The 23035-nt window shown below is 36.6% G+C and overlaps 1 protein-coding gene across 1 annotated transcript; it reads left to right on the forward strand.

Annotated features, from left to right (window-relative positions):
* Nucleotides 1-6857: 6857 nt before the first annotated feature.
* RHBDL2 (rhomboid like 2) lies at nucleotides 6858-21579 on the forward strand. The gene is made up of 9 exons (XM_072419416.1): nucleotides 6858-7266; nucleotides 10470-10635; nucleotides 12754-12980; nucleotides 13549-13697; nucleotides 14230-14342; nucleotides 14731-14831; nucleotides 18477-18537; nucleotides 19799-19860; nucleotides 20861-21579. Exons 3-9 carry the CDS (start codon nucleotides 12774-12776, stop codon nucleotides 21038-21040), a joined length of 873 nt encoding a protein of 290 aa, XP_072275517.1. The 5' UTR covers nucleotides 6858-7266; nucleotides 10470-10635; nucleotides 12754-12773; the 3' UTR covers nucleotides 21041-21579.
* Nucleotides 21580-23035: the final 1456 nt, after the last annotated feature.

Here is a 23035-nt window from a genome sequence, read left to right on the forward strand (position 1 = left end):
GTCTTTTTTTTATTTTTTTTTTTTTATGAGCAGTTCTGATTAATAAATGTATGTTTAGTAGCTAATATATAGTAGATAGTGGATCTGAGAACCTAATACTAATACATAAACATTATATGTTGGTAAGTAGATGTTGCATATGTATGGATAATCTACAGTGCAAGAATGGCTGTGTATGCTGTGAATCCAGAATGGCAATCGTCCCTGGGATAATAACATTTAGGTTTGTTTTATAAAAGCACTGTTAAACACCAGTTGCTCATTTTCAGAAAAGCAATAAAAAAAATCACACTTTTTTTTTTTTCTTGCATGATGCAAATATATATTTGAAGGATGTCCTGATATACCATATGCCCTTAACACCCCACCCCTGCTGCTTCCTGTGTCTCCTTGTACCACATTTCACAGAGAAGGTGTTATGGGACAAATGGGCCCATTTGTTTTGTGTATAACCTATATACTAACATGGAATGGGAGCTTTGGATGCTGAGATGTTGAATTTCACCTTTGAAAAGGGTTATTGAACAGATGAACAAAAACTGCCTTTGAGAGCCTTACGTTCATTTAAACCTACTGCTGTTTTATTCCAGTTTCTAGAAGTTACTGCCTTCCTGTAGACATATGTAGTGAAATTCAGAAGGAAAAACTGTACACTCGTGTGAAGTATAGTTGTGACCAGTTAAATCTTACCCCCTCCCATCCACACGTGTCTGTAGGAGCTTTCTTTGTAGTAATAATTTCTGTTATCCCTTATGGTATTCCAGTGTTCTCCTTACCCCATTTTAGCCAGGTGCACAACCTGGCACTTTTCAGTGACCACCCAGGTGCTTACTGAAGAGTTGGGCCATAATACAAGGGTTACCACCCGTCTACAATTTCTTCCCACCCTTAAAAAAAAAAAAAAAAAAAAAAATTCTGGGTTAAACACTGTTACTGTATTACACAGCCATTTCCTTCACTGTATTATGCAATGCTATACATGGTGTGGCTCTTGTCCTATGCTTAATGGAGTGCCTTACCATGTTACTCTAATTGTGTATCCAGTTCACATCAGTAAAGTGTACCCTAATCGTATCAACATGTGAATGTGCACAGCTTAAAGTATGTTCAAACATTTGCAAAGGGACATAGCATGTCCCTTATACATGCCGGATGCTTCACAATTTTTTGTTATAGTTAGGTTGAAAAAAAAAAAGACAAGTCCATCAACCACTCGGGAAATATACATTCCAGATATAAACCCTATGGACATAGATGATTCAGAGGAAAGCAAAAAAAAAAAGCCTTGGTACGATTTGCTCCAATGGGAGAAAAAATTCCTTCCTGGTTCTATGAGGAAATCGGATAATCCCTAGGACAATAGTCTCTTATCTTTATTAAAGCCTTAAAACCCAGTTATATTCTTTGATTCTAGAAAAACATCCAGCTTTTTCTTAAAGCAATCTATAGTGGTTGCTGAAACTACTTCCTGAGGGAGCCGATTCCACATTTTCACAGACCTTACAGTGAAGAATCCCTTCCTTATCCGGAGCTTAAACTTCTTTTCCTCCAGATGCAAAGAGTGCCCTCTTGTTCTTTGTAATGACCTTAACCCCCCCAGTGGTAACCCCGAGTGTGACTCGGTAGAAAAAAAGATACTGGAAGCAGTAACCCTGAGTCACACTCAGGGTAGATAAACCTTTGGAAAACAATAGTAAATAAAGTGCTTACCTGATCCGCCGGCGTCCTCCATCGTTCTTCGCGTCTTCCTCCGGCTGGCGTTCTCTGCATCCGATGAGTCACTGGGAGTTTCCGGTGAAGTTGGTGCGTAAAAAAAAATATTATTTTGACATGATTTTGTGTTTCAAACTTTATTATACCCATAGTATTATAATATACTCAAATACATTTTCATGAAAAAACGCTTTTAGACTTAAAACCGGACAAGAATGAACGGCTCGCGAGGTTAAAGTGAATAGTTGGGAAGTGAGCTCTCTAGTCTTCTGGTCTTATTATGCTTTATAGAATGAACATTTTTCTGTAATATTGCACCATTCTTGTTCTGAGTTTTTGATATATATATATTTTTTTTAAAACAAAAGCCCGGTAAGCATTATTTTTCGTCATTTAATAAAAAGAAGTAAATGATGGCTTTGTTTAAACTGCTCACTTTCAATGTAGTTTCAAGAATACATAAATGTTGGTTTGCAAAAAAAGCCACTGAAAAGTATGCATACTTCAAACATGAGGCCAAAAATCTGAAGACGGCTCCAACCATCCACAGCATTGTGTATTTTACAAATGGAACTGTTCTGGAAGGATCTTAATAAAACTGCAAGGTGGGCAGTTACGTAGTAATTACATTTTAATGCTGAAAAATGGAAAGTTAGGCACAAGGCCCACACCAAAGCGTCTGGAGTTATAACTGCTAAAAGAAATATTTAGGAGATTGATCTGACTGTCAGTTAGTGAATGGGATGGGGGGATTTATTTTGTCATCAGTCTCTTTACCCTCTGATGTCTAGCCATGCCCTTGGCATCCTCACATACAATGCAGGGCAACTGATATGGTGCACTTTCAGGGAACCAATCTATCAAAAAGAAGTGGGTGTGAGAAATAGGATATTTTGCTTTATCCCTAAGACACAAAGACTGTTTAACCTTTGCACTGCGAAGGACCCCTTTACAAAGGTTGCTTCTTCCATTTTGGAGATCAGCTTTAATAGGTAAAGTATTACTGTTCCCTTTTTATTATCCTAAATGTATCTTAATGGTAGGGGTATTCCATGGATATTGTATATACACTTATATATACATAGCTACTGTAAATTAAACCAGATCATTTCAAATAATAGTCCTGTATTTTAAATAAGGAACAGTTAACATTTAGTAAGTTAGATTTATGTGCTTTCATGAACATCATACTGTGTTCCATAATCCATCACATGGTATTTGGCATTATTGATAGTATATGTGGTGTTTGGGATCTGATTCACAGTGTACAGCGGCAGCTGACATATCAGACTTCATTCTGCCAATTTAATTTGTTCTGTAAAAACAGTATATCTGTTGGTTGTATAGGTCAACTTCCTCTTGAATGCTATTTTATATAATTGCTATGATTTTAGTCAATAAGTATTGTTAGTAATGTAATCTCAGGGATGTAATACCTGGTACCAGATGTAGCCCATGTATATTTAGTTCTTTATTTTTCAGCAAGGCTTGTGTTTTCAGTTTCAGATCTCCATTATGATATAAGTAAATATTAATAATAAGAAGAATAATAATCAAGTAAAAGTAAGCTGGAAAGACATACAGAGCTTTGGAGACCTCCAGTGGGTGGATTAGGTATTACAGGAGAGCAGATGACAGCTGTAACTGCATCGCAACTGCTGTTTCAAAGAAAATAATTGCAGTGTGTTTACTACAATTTTACATTGGGGAAATGGCTAACAACATTTTCTTTATTGTAAGATATATTTAAACATTCAAATTGCTGTAATTTCCAGTAAACAAGTGTTAAACTATACAGTTAAAGCCCAGGGCTATATTTTATACTTTCCAGGCAGTAAGGCTGTGATACAGAGAGTTGCTCACTCACTATTTTTGTACAACATATTTCCTATTCTCCATCTGAAAATAGTCCCATGGTACCCTGATCTTGACTAAGACATCAGATATTGCATAGAAAGTAAAGTTTGATTTTCCCACTTATAGGTTGGATTGTGATGCATTTTTACAAGGTATTGCTGCTTTCATTTTTGTCCTTTCTTATGTGTTGCCATATTCAGTGTAATGAATGGGATCAACATAGCAGCGGACTGCCATGCAGGTACTATTGTATTGCAGTATAATGCAAGTCAACCGCTCTTTCTTTTCAGAAACAAGGCCTATGTATTGATTTAGAGGCTGACTCTGTACATCATTTTCTGAATCATCCAGGACTGGCTACTTCTAAAAGAGGAACCAGCAAGTCATTTAAATGGTCAGAAGACATCTATACAAAAAAAGACAAAAAGAAGGGAGGGTCCTTCATAAATAAGCGCCATGTACAGTTTATATCCATTTTATGGAAAGAGACAGCTGTAAGATGTTTGCTAACCACTGGATGTGTATAATTACCCCAAGGGTAAATCTTTACCTCCCACTGGAGAAAACAATGAAAATGTAGGTGCACCATGTGGTGTTTGGGTCAGCAGGAAGTGATGTGGAAGAACTAAGCTAACCACCTTAGTGCATGCTGTTAGATCCTGCAGTTACTGGACATTTGAAAGGGGTCTGAAATGCCTGCCAAGAACATCTTTTTACAGCCCAATTCAACCCTGCATGAAGAAAAGCGCGTTGAAGCTTACTAAAATACATGGGACAGTGGCTCTGTTACTGCTCTATTCTGGGTAACCACATTGGCTCACATTTTACATTTCTTCCTTTATAGTTACTTTTTTACCTTTATGTTACTATTTTATTTCAGATTTGCTATAAATTTGGAAAATTGTAGCCATTTTTAAGACAGTTTATTTTGGTATCAACCTCTAGGGATTTTTATTATTTGTCCTTCATGTGGCCTCTTTTCCCATTTTAGAGGTATTCAGATAGATAATAAAATGTTCCTGTTGTCATACAATGGATTGAAGAATTACTAATCCCCTGGAATGGCCTCTAACTAGCCTGTAAATATCCCCCTACCATTATTTTGCATTCCAATAAAATAGTCTAAGCATATAACTAGAACAACAAGATTGAGAAAAAACTGCAGCCCAATATATCAGATAAATAAATGAAAATACTTAAAGCATTACTGGGCAACAAAAAAATATTAAAGTAGCTTCAACATCTTTCTTTTAAAGACTGATAAAGTTAACAGATGTAGACTCTTTGCTATGCAATTCGCCAAAACTCCAGGTAAATCAAACTCTTACTTTTGAAAGAGAAGACCAACAGGCCCCAACGACACTAGACTGATTACCATGCTGTAAAATGCTTTGGAAAAGATAAAACAGGAATAAGCTGGTATATAGGATTCCCATATAAAGAATAAGAGAAATCCAGAAAGAATACTTAGTATGACTTTGTCCTAAAACTCTCAGTATTAGAAACTAAATGGAGCAGGATGGCTGTATAAAGACGCTATGAGGACTTGTAGAAGGAGAGGAAAGTTCCATTAGGAAAGGTTTGGGGCACTCAGAAATACAACTGCACCAAATCTTCTTATATGTCATATAGAACTACACTTATTACTTATATGTCAACATTTAAAGTCCAAAAAGAGTGCTTAGGATACAGCCAAGGAAAAAAGAAGTAAACTTGTTTTTCAAGTTTGGGCATTACTGCCGGCAAGTGCCTGTCATTAAACCTGGTATCAGTCTGCAGTGCAACATCCTCACAACTAGCGGCTCTAGAGAAGACAAGGCTGATACACTCTGAGCCTTGGCCCTTCTTAGGGCCCACACTAGCAATGTGCAGTACACAGCTCCCCCCAATGGTTCCATCTCTCCGAGCATGACAGATTCACTAATAAGCACTACCAAAAGGTAGGCACTCCTGTTTTACGTTCACATTGCTGGGTAATACTTCTATGGAAGTGGATAGGTGGATACTTCTATGGAGTGATATAATAATTGCAGTGATTAGTGGGCAGACGGACATTAATAATCAGAAATAGTCAAATCAACAACATTGAGGGGCATCACTCTAGATTTTGGCTGAAGATGATCATGAATGATTGCACCAGGCAATGAAAATCTTTGGTGTGTGCAAACCCTAACCTATTACTGCTCTAGATTATTATTATTATTATTAATAATAATAATAATAATAATAATAATATTAAACAGGATTTTTATAGCGCCAACACAGTGCTGTATATTAAATAGGGGTTGCAAATGACAGACAGCGACACAGGAGGAGAGGACCCTGCCCTGAAGAGCTTACAATCTAGGAGGTGGGGGAGGTAACACACAATAGGAGGGGGGATACAATGTATACTTTACATCCTGTTGTGGAGTATGAACAAAATCAATGGTTTTCTTATCATGAGATATCGGTTAAAAACAATGTAGCCATTTGATAGAATCCTCTTTTCTTTTCCCTGTTACATCTTTAAACTTTCCCGGTTTTCAAGGATCAAATGTGACACAGGGACACGGGGAGAACCTGCAAACTCCATACAGATAGTGTCCTGGCCGAGATTCGAACCTGGGACCTAGTGCTGCAAAGGCCAGAGACCTCTAAGCCACCATGTTGCCCTCATTATAAATACATCACTTTACATACTGCCTATCCAACTGATGTTTTAATATGACGAAAGTCATTTAAAGCTTTTTACTTTGTTATAAAAGCAGGTCAGAACCTGTCTATTATAGCACAAGTGCAAATAAAGCTTCTTCCTGTAATGTGACTACCTGGGATTTTTAACATGTCACAATTCTTTACTGTGGGGAGCACAGAACCAACAACTAGTTGATATGATTGTAATATTGCTAAGCAATATATAACACCAAAGAATTTGGTGCTGTTTGGTTTAACACATTCAAAATAAGTATCCTTGGTTTATAAATTGCAAATATCTTCTTTTGCACTAAAGTTTTTTGTATACTAAAGTATGCTGATAACTGGAGATATCAAAGTAATAGATAGATGGGTTCATCACTTCTGCTTCACTACCCATTTACAGGCTGGGTGCATATCCAGGATGACCTGGGCGCTCTAGGAGTGGAGCCAATGATGCTAGTTGTCAGATTGAGGGCATCCAATGGTGGCAAATAATTACTATGGAGACTGGCTTTTGTTAGTTTTGCTGCAAAATTTGTTTTTTATTTTATTTTTTAATGGGCTATTCATTTATATAAAGATGTTATGCTTTTTTTCCTATTCTGTCAAGCAGTTTATGCAAATCACACACAACTCTTTGTATGGATGTAGATGAATATTTGTAGCCAAGGTTTCCTTAAGAGATGTTATAAATAAACTGTACAACACATTTCCTGTTCCTCAGCTACCAGGAAATTCCTGTGTTACCAAAGTAAACTTTGTATGAATCCAGTTTCTGTTGCAGTGACCCAGGGAGCTAACCAATCAAGTATACTGTAGCCCTTTAATAAGTGCAATGACGGGGCAGCCTGAGTCACATTTCCAGCTGGAGTCACCTGTATAGACTAAATCAGGTTTTTCTTCTCAGCTAGGGCAAGCCAACACCTTACAACAAATAAATCTATATTACATTTTACAGCTTCTGTGTCACACTGAGAAGGGAGATGGTGTTCATTAGAATACAGATTCTGCATGCTGGTAAGTCAGTCTCAAGATTAAAACTCTTCCAGTTGTTACTAAGTTATATGGTTATGATGTTAACCATCTGCTGATAAATCTCAGGAAATGTTTGAGTCACAAAATGCTGTAAGATTATAATGGCTGGATGGAGGGATCCCAGTTATATCTGTACTACACCAGGAGATTTACATTTGAATGTATATAGACCAGCCATTATAACTAGGATTTGTTCACCTTTCATTCTAGGTTTTTGATTGGTTCCTATTGGGTTGGACTGGGATTGAAGTGTTGCCTTGTATATACACCAGTTTTTATTTGTTTGCTTGAGAAACACTTGACATGTGGAACAATAATCTTTAGACATTGACTGAGAACAAGAAGCAATCACACCAACCAACACTACATCAGACATAGCCCCTATAGCAGATGTTGTAATTGCCAACCTGGCAATCTGGTTCAGGATACTTTCTATATAATACATATACAATATACATTTTATTCTTTATTTTTTCTGACAAGTATAAAGTAGAATATACATCAATGTATAATGGCATATGCAGAATATTTGCTTAGGATATTATGTTTAAATGTAGCAAAAAGTAAATGTTGAATCTTGCACAAAGTGCCCCAATCAGTTTTCCTTAAAAATGTACTCTTAAATAAATAATATTCCACCCTGCATAAAGTTTGATATCCTGTCCCGTCTAAAAACATCTCTGAATATTAAAATCGGATGAAAAGCCCGGAATCACTAAGAGATTTGGAGGTACTTATTTCAGACAACTTTGGGATGAATGAAGTGCACCTGTTATGGGGGAAAATGGAGAGTGGTATTGGTGGCCTCTTCTCCTGAAAATTTTACTTTTATTGCTGCCTTTGGCTTCAAAACTTTGAATATTAGAATTGATGCTGAGCTTTAACTTATCCATCAGTTGCATTGTTGTACAGGCTTCCCTTCTGTATTGAAATGCCTATTCAGATTTTGATTGCACAGTGTCCGCTGTGCATTGGAAGCTGCTGCAAGTCAGACAGTCTTATTTCTTAGCAAGAGGATGTCCATCATCATCCAGTCCTTTACTCCCCAGCAACCTACAGGACATAACAAACCTTCCTAAGAACTGGACCCAAGGATGGTACTATCCTGGTCGCAATACATGACAAACATTACCCAGAAGGAAGGAGTAGCGTTGCGCAGATATTTGGAACAAAAAACAGTTCTGCAGACACATACACATAACATGATTTCTATCAACTATTTTGTATTTGGAGAGAATGTTTACTTGCAGCAAACAGTTTGTACTACAATAAACAAATCTTTTTTTTTCTTTTTGTAAGACTGAAGGAGCCATACTTATCTACCTGCACTGTCAAATCCATTCATTTATCTTGACTAGAGCTTCACTACATTGATTATCACTGAAAGTGACCTCCTTATATTCTGCAAGGACCACATAAACCACGTAAAAAAAACTCTCTATTAACAAAAGAAGACACATTTTTTGGACACCCAGGAACTACAAACAAGAACTAAGGGTCATCTATTTACCCCAAGCCCCTGAACAGATAATCCTACTGAAATACATCAACTTTCACCCCAGCATACAACAAGTTGCAGTTGGGTAACATGTTACTGTTGCATCTGTTGTATTGCTCTATTAGTATGAATGCTTGGATGACCTCAGGAAGGAGTTTATGCAGCATGGCTACAGTGCAAAGACAGACTCTGAGATCAGAACCGTAGCATCCGTCACAAGGAACAACTTTTTACAATACCAGGCACCCAAAGCAAAAAGTCATGTCCGTTTCGTGGTCACCTCCCCCCACCAAATTGGCATTCATTACAAAATCATAAATGAACTTGAACCAGGATCAACAAAGAAAAGAAACTAAGAGAGGTATTCTCAGACCTATTCTTCTCCGGTCCTTCAGAAAACCCCCTAACCTAAAGCAAGTGATCTTTTCACAAGTGCTCCAATATGGTATTTGATTATTTGCGTGTCATGTCCACCATGAATCTTAGTGTGTGCGAAACAGAGCAAAGATGCTATCAACAGATGAAATCCTGTTGTTTAGTGCTTAGTCACAACCTTGTATTGAGAACCTGGGTGTTGATGTTATGATGGAAATGATTGGGTTATGATGCAGAAGAAAGAACGGGGAGATACAATAATGCAGAGATTTAACAGTCTATATCAGTGTTTCTCAACCAGGGTTCCATGGAACCTTAATCAATCAGTTAAACTTAAGCTACGTACACACGTCAGATTTTTATCGCCCGATAATCGGCATCGGCCAATTATCGGGCGAAAATCTGCCGTGTGTACAGTCGGTGTCGTCCATCGTCCGGACGACCGACCTGCCGGATCCACGGACGATGGACGACAGCCGATCCTAATGATCCTCCATAGAGCATGAACGGTGCTGTATGTACAGCACCGTTCATGCATCGTGCAGTCCTTTGTCGTTGGAAAGGATCGTGAAAGATCCTTTCCAACGACAAAAATTGGAAGTGTGTACGCAGCTTTACACCAGTGATCCTTTTATCTATCTGTAAGGGAGACATTCCTAAGAATGACCAGAAATGAAATTCTTCCCAATGACCACCACACTAATGTACTGTGGGTTGTGGATATAGTGATTATTATAGGGATTCCCCGAAGACCTGAAAGTAATTTCAGGGGTTCCCCTGAAATATATGACTAAACTGTGGTCTCACAATCAAGTTCCTTAACTGCCTACATAAATAAAGGATAAATTGCTGTGATCAAATATAATTATTCCACACCTCTGTGTTATTGCCTGGAGTCATAACTTCCTTAACCCATTAACCTATACCTCTTTCTCCGCATATAGATTTCCCACTTTATTAATAGTTTATTTATCATGTCTTATATGCACTGTATTTGTCTGTACAATGTTTCACCTATTTCTATGAATCTATGCCTAGTGAAGGTAACCAAGTGTTTCTGAATGCTTACACCTTACCCTTTTTTTGGTTAGCCATAATAAAATATCACGTATATATTTTTACTTTCCTAATATTATCTCTATATAACTAACATGGTTTAACAGTTCTTTGTTTAATGCTACTACAAAACAATCTTAGAATGATGCATGCTATGTTCACACAGATGTCACCTTTGTGTTCATACCAGGATAAATACCTAATTCTGCATTGAAATAATAATAGAGTTTTACATACAGCACAATTTACTTTTCAGTATGAAAACATCACTAAGGCTTCAAGTTACCTAACCAGCTCTGCATTCTCCAAATTCACTGTGGCCTGGAGGTGGAAAACGCACCGTGGGCGGATTTCAGTATTAACACACCCATGTTCTCTCTCTGAATCAGACTGTTCAGCATAAGACGTATGCACACAAGCCGGTAAGCATTTTATTCTCTTTGTTGGTAAAGACTTCTGTCAACTGTACCAAGATCTAAATATTTTTAAATAGATGCATCTACATTCCTGAAATAATTTGTTTTATTACATTTTATTACATCTTTAGTACCATTAGTACCAAGTTTTAATACCATTAGAGTTTCCAACAATGTAAAATCATTGCAGGTATGCTTTGTTGTTATATGACAACTACTAGATTTGTAAAACAGCACCAAGAGGTGTATAATGCTAAATATACACTATCTGTTTTATTAATGATAGCTACAGCATTAGAAATATTACAACAGACCAAGACTTTATTTAAGGTATATTAAATGCAACAACTTTTAAAGTTTTTAATATAGTTATAAGTGGGGTTAGAATTTATCTGGATTTTATCATTTGATTTAGGACCTTTCGGGACATCTGGCATAGTGGTTATGACATGCATGGATTATCTGTTTACAATTAAAGCATATGTTTTAAACGCAACTTTAAGCTAGAACACATATACTTCAGGAGGCTAGTGAATCATTTTTGAAGCCTTTGTGGATATATTCATTGAACTTCTCAAGTTGACACCAAGCTGCCTGCTAAAGCAATTTGAGGATGCAGACAAACAGGATTGCCCTTTGTAAAAAGAAATGGAGGGGAATTCTTTTAATTGAGACATTGGTTTCTGTATTAATTAGCAATGCATGTGCTTTACTTCCTGTGATTTTTACAGAACAGGAAGTAAATAGCATGGAATCCAAAAAAACTGACAAGGGTTTTAACTATCTGCTACCCTACCCAAAATAGAAAGAAGAGGTTTGGTTTTAGTTTAGGACTGGGGAAACACCAAAAACATTGATATCTAAAGTAAGAGTTTTAGAAATAATGACTAATGATGGTAAATCTGCTTCTAATCGTTCTATATCTAATAAAAATGCAAGGATTAAAATTTGGCAAGTGCAACAAAGCTGAAATGGAAAATACGTGTGTACTATGCTTGTATTTATTTTAAACTGTTTTGTGGAGTCATCACACAGTGTGTACATTAGTGATAAATCAATTATAAACATTATCAAACAATGTAGCACAGTTTTACAAAAATTACTTATACATTGCATCTGTTCTTGGGTCAGTACAGGAAGGCTGTAGGATTACAATTCTTATATCTGCATCCACCAGCTATACTTATCCTCTGGTTATGCTGGAAGTTGTTTCCAACCCACTGAAGTATAAATAAAGCTAAACTTTCCAACCGCTTAGGATAATTTAAAGGTTTTGAAGAAGAAAAGAAGAACTCTTTCATGTCTAAAAACCCTAAATCCCCAAACATTTACATCCCTTCAAAGTCTTATTTGTTGTTACATCTGTTCTATTAATGCTACATCTTTCCCTTTGCTTTCTCTCCATATACAAAATCGTGTGATTCTTTTTTGTGTAAATTGTGGGTGTTCCTTATTTGGTCAGATGGTTGACTAGTTTACATGTAATTGTCCTCCTGTAATGTTTAATAATAACTATTGAGAGATGATTTTCCAAGCATGTGTTCATATCATCAGGCAGATGAGGGTGATTGTATTTAATTCTGTACTTAAACTATTAGAGGCAATTCAATATAATTTTGTATACTTAGAGCAGTAATACTGTATGTCCAAAGCCAATAGTAATACTTGAATAGGCCAAGGGGTAGTTGGGCACAATGAGACCTACCCAGCATATTTTGAAATAAATAATTGCATTTCAAAACACAGAAAAATATACTTTGTATAAGAAAATCTCCAGCAGGGACTCAGACAGCAATACAAAAGATAATGGGGCTTCCACCTTTTCCCAATGTTTTTGTTGGCTCTGCCCTCTTGGAGATGTCTTGGTAAGGTTGGTAGTGCTGGTTGTCACATATATAAAAAGAAGTAGGGTCACTGAGGCCAGTAACAGCTAACAGAGAATGCCTACTAAATCCAAGTGACATTGATGGTTATAAATGATGACTGCTAGGGCCTTATGTATGTTATCACGCACTTTTTTGCACTAATATATGTATACTAATATATGTATATATATGAAAAACATTCTCAAAAAACACTGGACATATAGCTGACGTTGTAAATGTTCTTTCCGATTTCATCTAGACTAGCACCTCAACATTACCATGACTAGTACGGAACTCGAGAGAATGGGAGGGTGGACAGAAGAGAATGAGGAACCAGCTGAAGATCCTCCACCTAAAACTTGCTGGGACAAATTCCACACAACTGTTTCCAATTGGATGCTACCCTCAGATCTCAGAGACACGTATTTAGAAAGGGCAAACTGCTTACCTCCTCCAATTTTTATCATCACCATTAGTATTGCTGAGGTAGGTTGTAAATGTACAAAAAACTGTAAACATTGCAGAAGTTAATCAGAACTAAAGATACTAGTGGGAAAGCTGTTATTTTGAGGGATGGTGCCAGTGATAATAAACTGATAAATCCAATTGCTATCTTGTGGAGCTTAAGTTGAGCCATGTCCCAGTTAGTGATATTTTTGGATGAGAGTTTTAGGAATGATGATTGTACAAAGAAGCTGGTCTGATATTTCAAAGCAGCTTATTATATGGAGAGGGGAATCCTCCTGGTCAGGTCCAATCCAATATGGTCAGGAAGCCACCTGCTGAACAATCCTGGGCTATGAAAATCCAGCGTGTATATAATCCTTCACATTATGACTTGACTTTGTTTAATAGAGAATTAATACCTGAATAATAAAATACCACTGCAGGTATGGCATACCATTTTTTTCTTACTGTTTGTTACAATAACCAGTTCTGACAGTTGTATTTTATGATAAGTATACTGTATGTTACATTAGGACAGAATACATTAAGACTTGATAAGTGGAAAAACTTTTTTTTATACATTTTTTCTTTTTTCTCTCCTTATTAGCTGGCAGTATTCATATATTATGCAGTCTGGAAGCCACAAAAACAATGGATCACATTGGATGATGGCATTGCTAAAAGCCCCCTCACTTACATACCAGAGAAAAGAGAGGAAGCATGGAGATTTATATCTTATATGTTGGTTCACGCTGGGTGAGTATGGAGGAGTCCATTTTCCCCCTACTAAATAATTAATAATGTATTTAGTATAAAGAATCCCTATTACAAAATAAACATACAATTGAGGCCAATTTCAGACATGCAAATGACCGCAGTGGTTTATCGCAGGGTTCAACCGCACTTCCAACCACTTTGGGCTCTATTTATTATCTGACATTCCCTTGTGAGAATTGATTACTGCCATTGAAACATATGCACCTGAAAGATTCCCACAAGGGAAAATTTGAGGGAATGTCTGATTGCCTGTTTTATAAATAGAACCCTTTGTGCATGCAGTTGCATATGGCTGCGGTCATATTGTGGTGTATTGTGGCTGCAGTTTCTGAATGCAATGTGTTGCTTTTGGTTGCCCTTAAGGAATCTGCTGCTTCCATCCCAGTAAAGCCTAAATCTTATAGAGGAAATCCAGGGTACCTGATACATTTTGGTTTCTAAAATAAGTACTCATATAATATAAGGTTATATTAGTTACATTCTTTTTACATAACATATTTCCTATTCACAGTGTACAGCACATTATAGGTAACCTGCTTCTTCAGCTTCTTCTTGGAATTCCATTGGAGCTAGTTCATAAAGGACATCGCATTGGATTGGTATACCTGGCTGGAGTCCTTGGAGGTCAGTATGATTGAAGATGTTGAAAAAAAATGTACCTGCTTAATAGAAATCCCTCATATTATTAGAAAATAAAAAAAATTAAACTGGCTTACATTTTAAATATTAGTCAAACCCAGAGGAAAAAAATAAACAGGAAAATATTCCATATTATCAGTGAGCATGAAACATGCTTATTAAAGCCACGGGTAATGCAAGCCCTCTAGCATGGTTCTGTAAAATAGGTATGCAGACCATTTCATTATCACAATCAATGACCTTTATACACTGAATAGTGCAAGAAAAATGTAAACAAATTAAACCTACAGTTCCACCTAGCCCCTTTATCCTGAGGCTGCTAGAAAAATCCAGATCACATTGACAGAAATACATTGTTTTCTTTCATTTCCAGGGTCATTAGCTAGTTCCATCTTTGATCCATACCTAGCTCTTGTTGGTGCTTCTGGAGGAGTCTACGCCTTAATTGGGGGTTATTTCATGAATGTCATAGTGGTGAGTGCCTTGATATGTTTTATTAAAGAATAACACTGGGGAAGGCATTTTTTGTTGAGTTTGATCTTACACTTATTTCTTTAATAATTTTTGGGTGGTGAATCCAGAAATGACCCCAGTATTTTGCTATCACTTCCAGTTTTTACAGGGTACCCTCCATTTTTGTCAAAAAACATACAAATTTTACATACAATGAAATAATTAACTTGAATGTACTGTTTATTTAAATTTCTTTTGTTCATACAAAGGATTTATTGTTACTCTATGACATTTTTTTTGCAGTAAAACATTTGAAAATTAATCGGGTAAGCGGTTAAGGTAAAAATTTACGCCTATAGCTTTTCCTGGAGTTTTCAGCATTAGGACAATCCCGCTGGATGCTCCAACAATAGTCAGCCAACATATGTACATTCCATCTACCCTGATACCATCCTTCCATGACCTTCAAATCTTGGTGGAATCGTTCACCTTGCTCATCACTGACTGCACCAAGGTTTTCCTGGAAGTTAGAAAGATGGCTATGTAGAAAATGCACCTTGATGCTCATATTGCAACCAAGCATTTTGTAGCTCTCCAAGAGTTTCTGGACAATTTCTGTGTAATTATTTGCTTGTGTGTTTCCAAGAAAGTCCTTGACAATGGCATTAAATGATAACCAAGCATTTTTTTCGACTTCTAACATTGTCCTGATTAAATCTTCATCTTTGATGAGCTGCCGAATCTGTGGGCCATCAAACACACCCGCCTTTATTTTTTCAAATGACAGGCTAGGAAATGCCAAAATTAGGTACTTGAAACAGTCTCCTTCAGTTGGCAAAGCTTTAATAAACTGGTTCATTAGACCCAGTTTCATGTGCAGAGGCAGGAATATATTATTCTTTCTATCAACAAGTGGCTCATGTAGAATGTTGGTATCACCTGGTTTTAGGGCAGATCTTCAAGGCCAATTCCTTTCCACCCAATGCCTCTCACGAGCTCTGCTGTCCCACATGCACAGATAACAGGGATACTTGGTGTATCCGCGTTGCTGACCATGAAGGAAGCATACCATTTTAAGGTCAACACAGATGACCCAATTGTGTTGGTGATATTGCAACAGCTCAATGACTCTTTTTATATCTGCATATTCTTCACAAAGAGAAACTGAATGGCCAATTGGGAAATCTATTGCCATTGTGAAGGAGGACACACTTTAAGCTCCACTTTGAGCTATAGATGAATAGTCGCCATTCAGTTGAGTTATAGATTGGAATTCTCAATTCCTCCATTAAACCTGGTATGTTATGGCAATACACAAAGCCACTGTCAGCTCTAAAGTACTGCAGAAATGCAATTTCTCTGGTTTGAAAGTACAATACCTTTGTTCCTTTTTCAAGTAAGTTTTTCTCACGCAGTCTTGATGCTAAGAGTTCTGAAGCCTTCTTCGATAGTCCCAAATCACGTGCCAAATTACTCAACTCATGCTGATCAAATCCCTTACAGAGTCCACTTCAATTTCAAACTCTTCATCATTGTTTTTACCTAGTTCATCACCATAATCATGTTCTTCAAGAGAGGGCTGTGTAACGAAAACTGTCACTGGGATTTAATCTGAATTAGCCACTGGGCGTATAGCCGAGACTAGAAGACTGGTAGACTAGAATACTCCAGGTTACAGTTATTTTTCTTGTTATATTCTGAAGTTTTCACTGTACAAAAGTAACAGTCACTGAAATGGTCTCCTGGCTCTCGCCAAACCATAGGTAAACCAAATGGCATCTTTTCACGTGTTCCCTTTGTCCACATCCGTAAACCCTCAACACACTGTTTGCACACCTTATGAGGGGTCCAAGACTTATCTTAATCATCAAGTTTAACTTTGAAATATGTCAAATAGGCTTGCTTTACAAATGTGCTGATGTTCGCCCTTTGACTTGGAATGGTGAAACTGCCACAGATATAACAAAATGAATCAGTTGTTTAGGCAATACGTGTAAGTAGAAAAATACATTTTGCTTATTCACTACGTATAGCAGCGCACAACCTCTGACCACATTTTTTTTGCTTGTAAATGAATAGCCTATACAAATCCACGCTACAGTAATTTCACTAATATAAGCGGTAGAGAAAAAACCTGACGTGATAGAAAAAAACTAACTGCACGTTCAGAATCAGCATTCCTATTTCAGTGTAAATAGGCTTAAAAATTAAAGTCAACAAAAAATTTGTTCAAAATTGTTCCCCAGTGAATTTGCTATTAGGTATATGTAATAAAGTAAGTTATTGTATTCAAAATACTTTATTTTATTCACGTATTTACCTATTTCAGTATATGTTAAAGCAGATGATAATACTAACAGCATAGCTATGACTATAGCTGTAACTATATTTTGCAGTTGCCTTATTAGGGTATGTTTTGTCATCCTATGTAACCATTGTTATAGGTCAGCTTGGTGGTGACCTCCAAACCAATCAATTATGTCTTAAAGCGTTTGCCAGCCAAAACATTTTTTCTTAAAGTGGACCTTAACTAAAAATGAAGTAGTATATATACTGATAATCTCACTTAGCTATTACTATAATGTTTCTTCCCCTAATGATGTTGGCTGCTTCAGCAGACATACATGAAAAAAACCATGAACACAAATACATGAAAGATGCCATAATGTGTATTGCATTATGGATGTGACCATAAACTTTTGTGACCCAAAATGTATTTGCCCCAGCCATTCTCCCTGCCCACTTCTTTGCCCCAGTCCTTTCTCCCTGCCTACTATAGTAAATGTGACCAACATCTTCCTTGCCCCAGTCCTTATTCCTTGCCTACTATGGCAAATGTGACCATAATCTTCTTTGCCCCACTGGTTGCTCCTTGCCAGCTTCTTTGCCCCAGTTCTTTCTCCCTGCCCACTTCTTTGACCCTTTCCTTGCTTCCTGCCCTTTTTGGTAGATGTGACCATAATATTTGCAAAACCATTTCCATCAACTATGTGTGTGCCAACGAATACTTAAGACACTACTACCGACTTGACTTGATTAGGGGGCACGGCTAAAACCAGTTTCTGTCCAAATAAAGTGAAAAAGTGAACTTGTTGATTTCAATACAAAGTCACATTATTGTAACTTTAAACTGTTAGGCACATAAGCACAAGTTGCTTATCTCGGTATAGGTTCAATTTCATTTGGATGGAGCTGAGAAGGGTAGAATTCATGTCAGATTTTTATGGATATCTTTGTTACATATTTTTATTTTCACCTCTTGTCCTACTGACAACCCTATGGAGAGTGGAAATATATGATATATCCTAATATGCTCCCTATTCTATTGGGTTAATCTGGTGTATGAATAATCGGACATTATCCCAGGTAAAGGTTTAGGAAAGGGATGGGAAGCATTCTGCAGCTACTGCTATATCTCACATGACTTTTCAATGGTTTTAAGTTTCACCTGTCTCTTATTCTTATGTATTTTTAACAAACCACTGCTGGGAGTGTTAAAAATACATATGTGTGGCTGGTGTGGCCTGGCATTTGAATATGTGATATACAGTATATAAATATATAAATATATGTATATGTGTGTATGTGTTAACATTTGCCCATAGCCAGTTGTTAGAATTATGAGTAGGGTGTGTATTCATTATAATCTGCTTTACCTCTCTGCAGAATTTCAAAGAAATGGTGCCATTGTTTGGAATTTTTAGAATTCTGGTCATTCTAGTAATAGGTGAGAATTACAATCCAAAAATATAGTATTTAATCATCATTATAATCAGCATTTTCTGCTATTTTTGCCTAATAATCATATGTTGTCTAAATAAGCACTTATAAAATATTACTATTTACTATTATAAATGTTATTTTACATACTAAGGCTGGGTCCACATGGACGTTTTTAAAAACGCATACTGCGTTTATATGCATTTTTATTGGCGTTTTAAAGCTTTCCTTTAAAATGCTGGAAAACGTCTATGCCGCGTTTTTTCCTGCATCTTTAACATACTTATGTTTCAAGTACTTATAAACGCGGGAAAACGCTCTATTCAAATCAATGGAAGTGTTTACCCACGTAAAGTGTTTACCAGCGTTTTTGGGTGTTTTCCAGCGTTAACCCCGCATTTTAATTTTTAAACATTGCATGCAACGTTATTGATAACACTCATAAACATGCCTGGTGTAGATTAGCACATGGGAATGCATGGGAATTTCAAACAAGAGCTTCAGGTTAAATGCTGCGGAAAACATCCACGTAGAACTAAGCCTAAGAAGTGCACATGTGATGACCTAGAAATATAGATAAGATCATAACAGCTAATAGTGGAAATTACAATTGCATTCAGATTCATGTACATTGAATATAATTTTTACTGACCTGCTAATATTGTCAAAAGAAAATTTTGTCATATAAAGCTGGAACTTAGTATATTTCCTTTTGCACTTGTTTTTTTTTTTACTTTACTAAAGCTATATGAAGTATAGATATTATGCTTTTCAGTGTTAAAGACATTGGGCCTGATCTCCAAGGCTGGAGAAGATACACTTGAAGCTGGGTGATCCAGCAAACTGGATCTGATTTCTTCAAAGTCATTTGCTATTTGCTAGCAAATGTTTTGAATCCTGGACCAGATCCATTCCAGGTTTGCTGGATCACCCAACTTCACTGATAAAAGTGTATCCTCTCCGGCCTTGCAGAGCTTTCATAAATAAGGCCCATTGACGTGGCTTTGTATGAGGCACAACATAAGGTAAATTTACTTATTGTCTTAAAAGTATAGCCTTCCAAGAATGAAGGTGTTAAAAGATACATGCACTTTAATTTTAAACCCTCCACCTGTCCTTCCTATTCACCGTTTACCAATAAGTGTAAGCGCGTCATACAATCCATGTCTTGAAGTGTCAATTTTTTACCATGTTTTATATTTATTTAATTTACATTTTATTAGGCTGCGTTATACTCAAATATTTTAGGGTTTCTTTCTCTTTTACAGTTGGAACAGATGTAGGATTTGCTCTTTTTAGAAGATATATTTCCAAAGTTGCTGGGCCAAGGGTAAGGTGATCTTTTTTTCTCAATAGAAAAAGTATTTGGTAATAAATTAGTAAGAAAAGGAAGAGGTTTGCCCCGGTATACAATTATTTTCCCTTTGCATTTTTGAATTTACTTGGTTGCTTTTCATAACATCATTCAAATGTTGTTTTTCCATATTCCATCTCCCGTTGATTACCATGATCTAGTCATTGAAAATGGCTTCCATTTGCAGAGATTTAGGCTAGGCGACAGTATTGAGCAAATTAGGGGCACCAAATAACATGTAAAGGAACTACATATAGACAGGAAAACAAGTTTTAAGACATCTAGCAATCTTATTAACACCTTTCTGTAACATACAAATACACAACCTTAAAATGCCAGCAACATTTATTGTAAGAACAGTTACGTGATTGCTTTTCACATACCAATACAAGTGAAACTGCTCAGGAATGGAGTTTATTTACCATGGATTAATATTAAAACAGAAAGGATGTGTACTTCAAGTGCCAGATACCCACAAAGTCTAGGAAGTATTTGCATTTTGGAGATGGTGTGTGGGTGGATCCCCATCCAGTGTTCGTAACAAATACCACGAAGAATGTTGGAAACATTGGTGTAGCCTTTTTTGGCTAATTTTACATTACAGTATAATGGTGGTTGAAAGCAGGGTTGACAAACTCTAGTCCTTGTGGACAAAAATCTGCACACATTTTTAGAATTTTCTTTACAAACACTTGTAAATTTAGTAGGACAAAGAGTCTGAAAAATACTTATGTGAAAATCCTAGTCTGTATGTGGTCCTTGATGGCCACTCCTGGTCTAGAGTATTCTCAGATCCCAAGTTATTAACCAGACTTTGCTTGTGATTTGGTGGATAGGATGGAGAGGTATGTTAAAAGCGATTGCAAATTTACAACACCATGTTTTTTCATTTATGCTGTTACTTTATTGGTCTATAATAGATGTTTTCACTTGTGCCTTACCATTTGTACCAAATCTATCTGTTTTCTGATCCTAGGTGTCATTTGTGGCTCACTTTGCTGGATGCCTGGCTGGAATGTCTATTGGTTATACAGTATTTAGTTGCTTTGATAAAAACCTGATAAAAGATCCCAGGTTCTGGATCTGCATTGCTGCCTACTCAGCTTTTGTTATTTTTGCAGTACTCTTCAATATATTCCTATCGCCTGTGCCATAAAATGGATAACTGTAGAAAATTATTTCAAATTATTTACAACATGGATGTTTCATGTCTGTTTGCCTGGTGCTTAGAGGAGAAGAAGTCTGAATATACCTGGAACTTGTGCTTGAGCTTCAAACAGCCAGAAAGGAAGTCTGTAATTCCTTATTTTGACCTAATGTCACACTTACCAATAGCTCACAGACATTAATGGACATTATGGTAACAATAGGATGTAAAATACTTACCCTGCCTTCACAGTGGGTTGCTTTGCAAGAAAATATTTTGTATCAATAACTGTTTTTATATCATGGAAACCATGCTGGACAAGTAAATTATATTATTTTTAAAGCACTGCATAGTAGCCCAGATACTTTAAAAAAGTACTTGGATATCATTACATTTGTAACCAACGTTGAGAATTTACCTTTAAAGACCTTGAGAAATATAGAACTAGTGAACATATTCTGTAACTGAAACGGGTATAGGTAAAGACTGAAGATTTGTAAAGTTTTTGTACAAATTTTTAAATTTTGTAATAAATATTACTTTCTATGCTTGTGGGTGAGTCATTTATTTCTGTATCTAATTGGCTGTCCAGTCCCTCCTTTACAACTGTGATGTGTTTTATTCATTTTTTTATTTTTTTTAATGTTGAATTCAAAGAAGTAAAGAACTGAACTTTGGAAACTTTGTTTAGTAAAAGGCAGCCAGAGGGTAAAGCGTCAGTCCCCAGCATTTACTATCATCTCCCTGAAGTTGATCTTACTGATTTACCATATCCTGATTGTGAATAGATTTTCAATTATAGGTGGGATAATCATTCACCAGTCACACTTTACTGCAATGCTGATGTGACTGTTATAATATCCACCATCAAAGTGGCACTGTCCCTACAGTCACTCCACCATTCCCACCACACAATAACATCAGTCTCTCTTTTTCAATGATGATGACGATGGCATCATTCTTTTCACTCCCTCTAAAACTCAAACTATCATTACCCACTCCCATAGTGGGTTTACAGTACTATTGCTGAAAGGTGCTCACACTCTATATAAGGTGCCAGCTGCCAAAAGCGGCATGGTATGCACTTGTTCCCACTGCCATACTGAACATAACCCTACAAAGTCTGTTTGGCAAAGAGTATTGACCCTCCCTCTCCAATTTTGAGTGCTTCTGTAAAGAAATTTACATGAGTTTTTTAATTTAAACAGAATATATTTTTATTTGCTCAAAATTTCAGTTGAATTATCTTTAGGTTGTGTTTTTCTGCTGTCAGCAACATGTGATTCAGGATTCAACCTTCATTTGAGGCATTCCCCACTTCCGTCTTCCATATGGTCACCTCCCTTTAAGTTATACAGTAGGCTCTGTTGTCTATGTTACTATAAGCTGAACTTTCTAGAGTGCATTATTCTTTATATTAGATGCAAGGAATACTGCTACTTTTATTACTGTGTAATTTCCCGATCCTTTAAGACAACATAGTACTAACCTTTGGTGTTAGGAAAAGATTCACTTATAAACTAAAGTAAAAATTTAAGGATTTTTAAAGCCGACCATTGCTTTGCCCATGTAGGGCAAAGTAACTAGGTAATTATTGTCCTCCTCCCCAGCAACATCTATGTCTTCCCTTTGCTCTACATTTCTCTTCACCCTCCAGAAGTGAAGCAAAACAGCCCTGTGCACTGAGATAATTTAGTTACCACTTGGTTTACAGACCCACCAATAACTGGGAGCTGTCAGAATAAATGAGGTACAGGCTCTATACCTAGAAAGATGGTGTATTTCTCTGCTTGGCAGGATACAATGGGAGAGAAGCAAAGGAAAGCTGATTATGAGCATATGCACAGCACACATTTGGCCTGATCTATTAAAGCCCGCCAAGACTAGAGAAGATAGAGTATCATGGGGGAACCTGGCTGGTCCAGCACACCTGGAATGAATTTGGTCAATGATTAACAACATGTGACAAATAGTAGGAAATGAGTTCAATAAATCTATTTCAGA

Source organism: Pyxicephalus adspersus, chromosome 1, assembly GCF_032062135.1.
Source record: "Pyxicephalus adspersus chromosome 1, UCB_Pads_2.0, whole genome shotgun sequence".
NCBI lineage: Eukaryota > Metazoa > Chordata > Amphibia > Anura > Pyxicephalidae > Pyxicephalus > Pyxicephalus adspersus.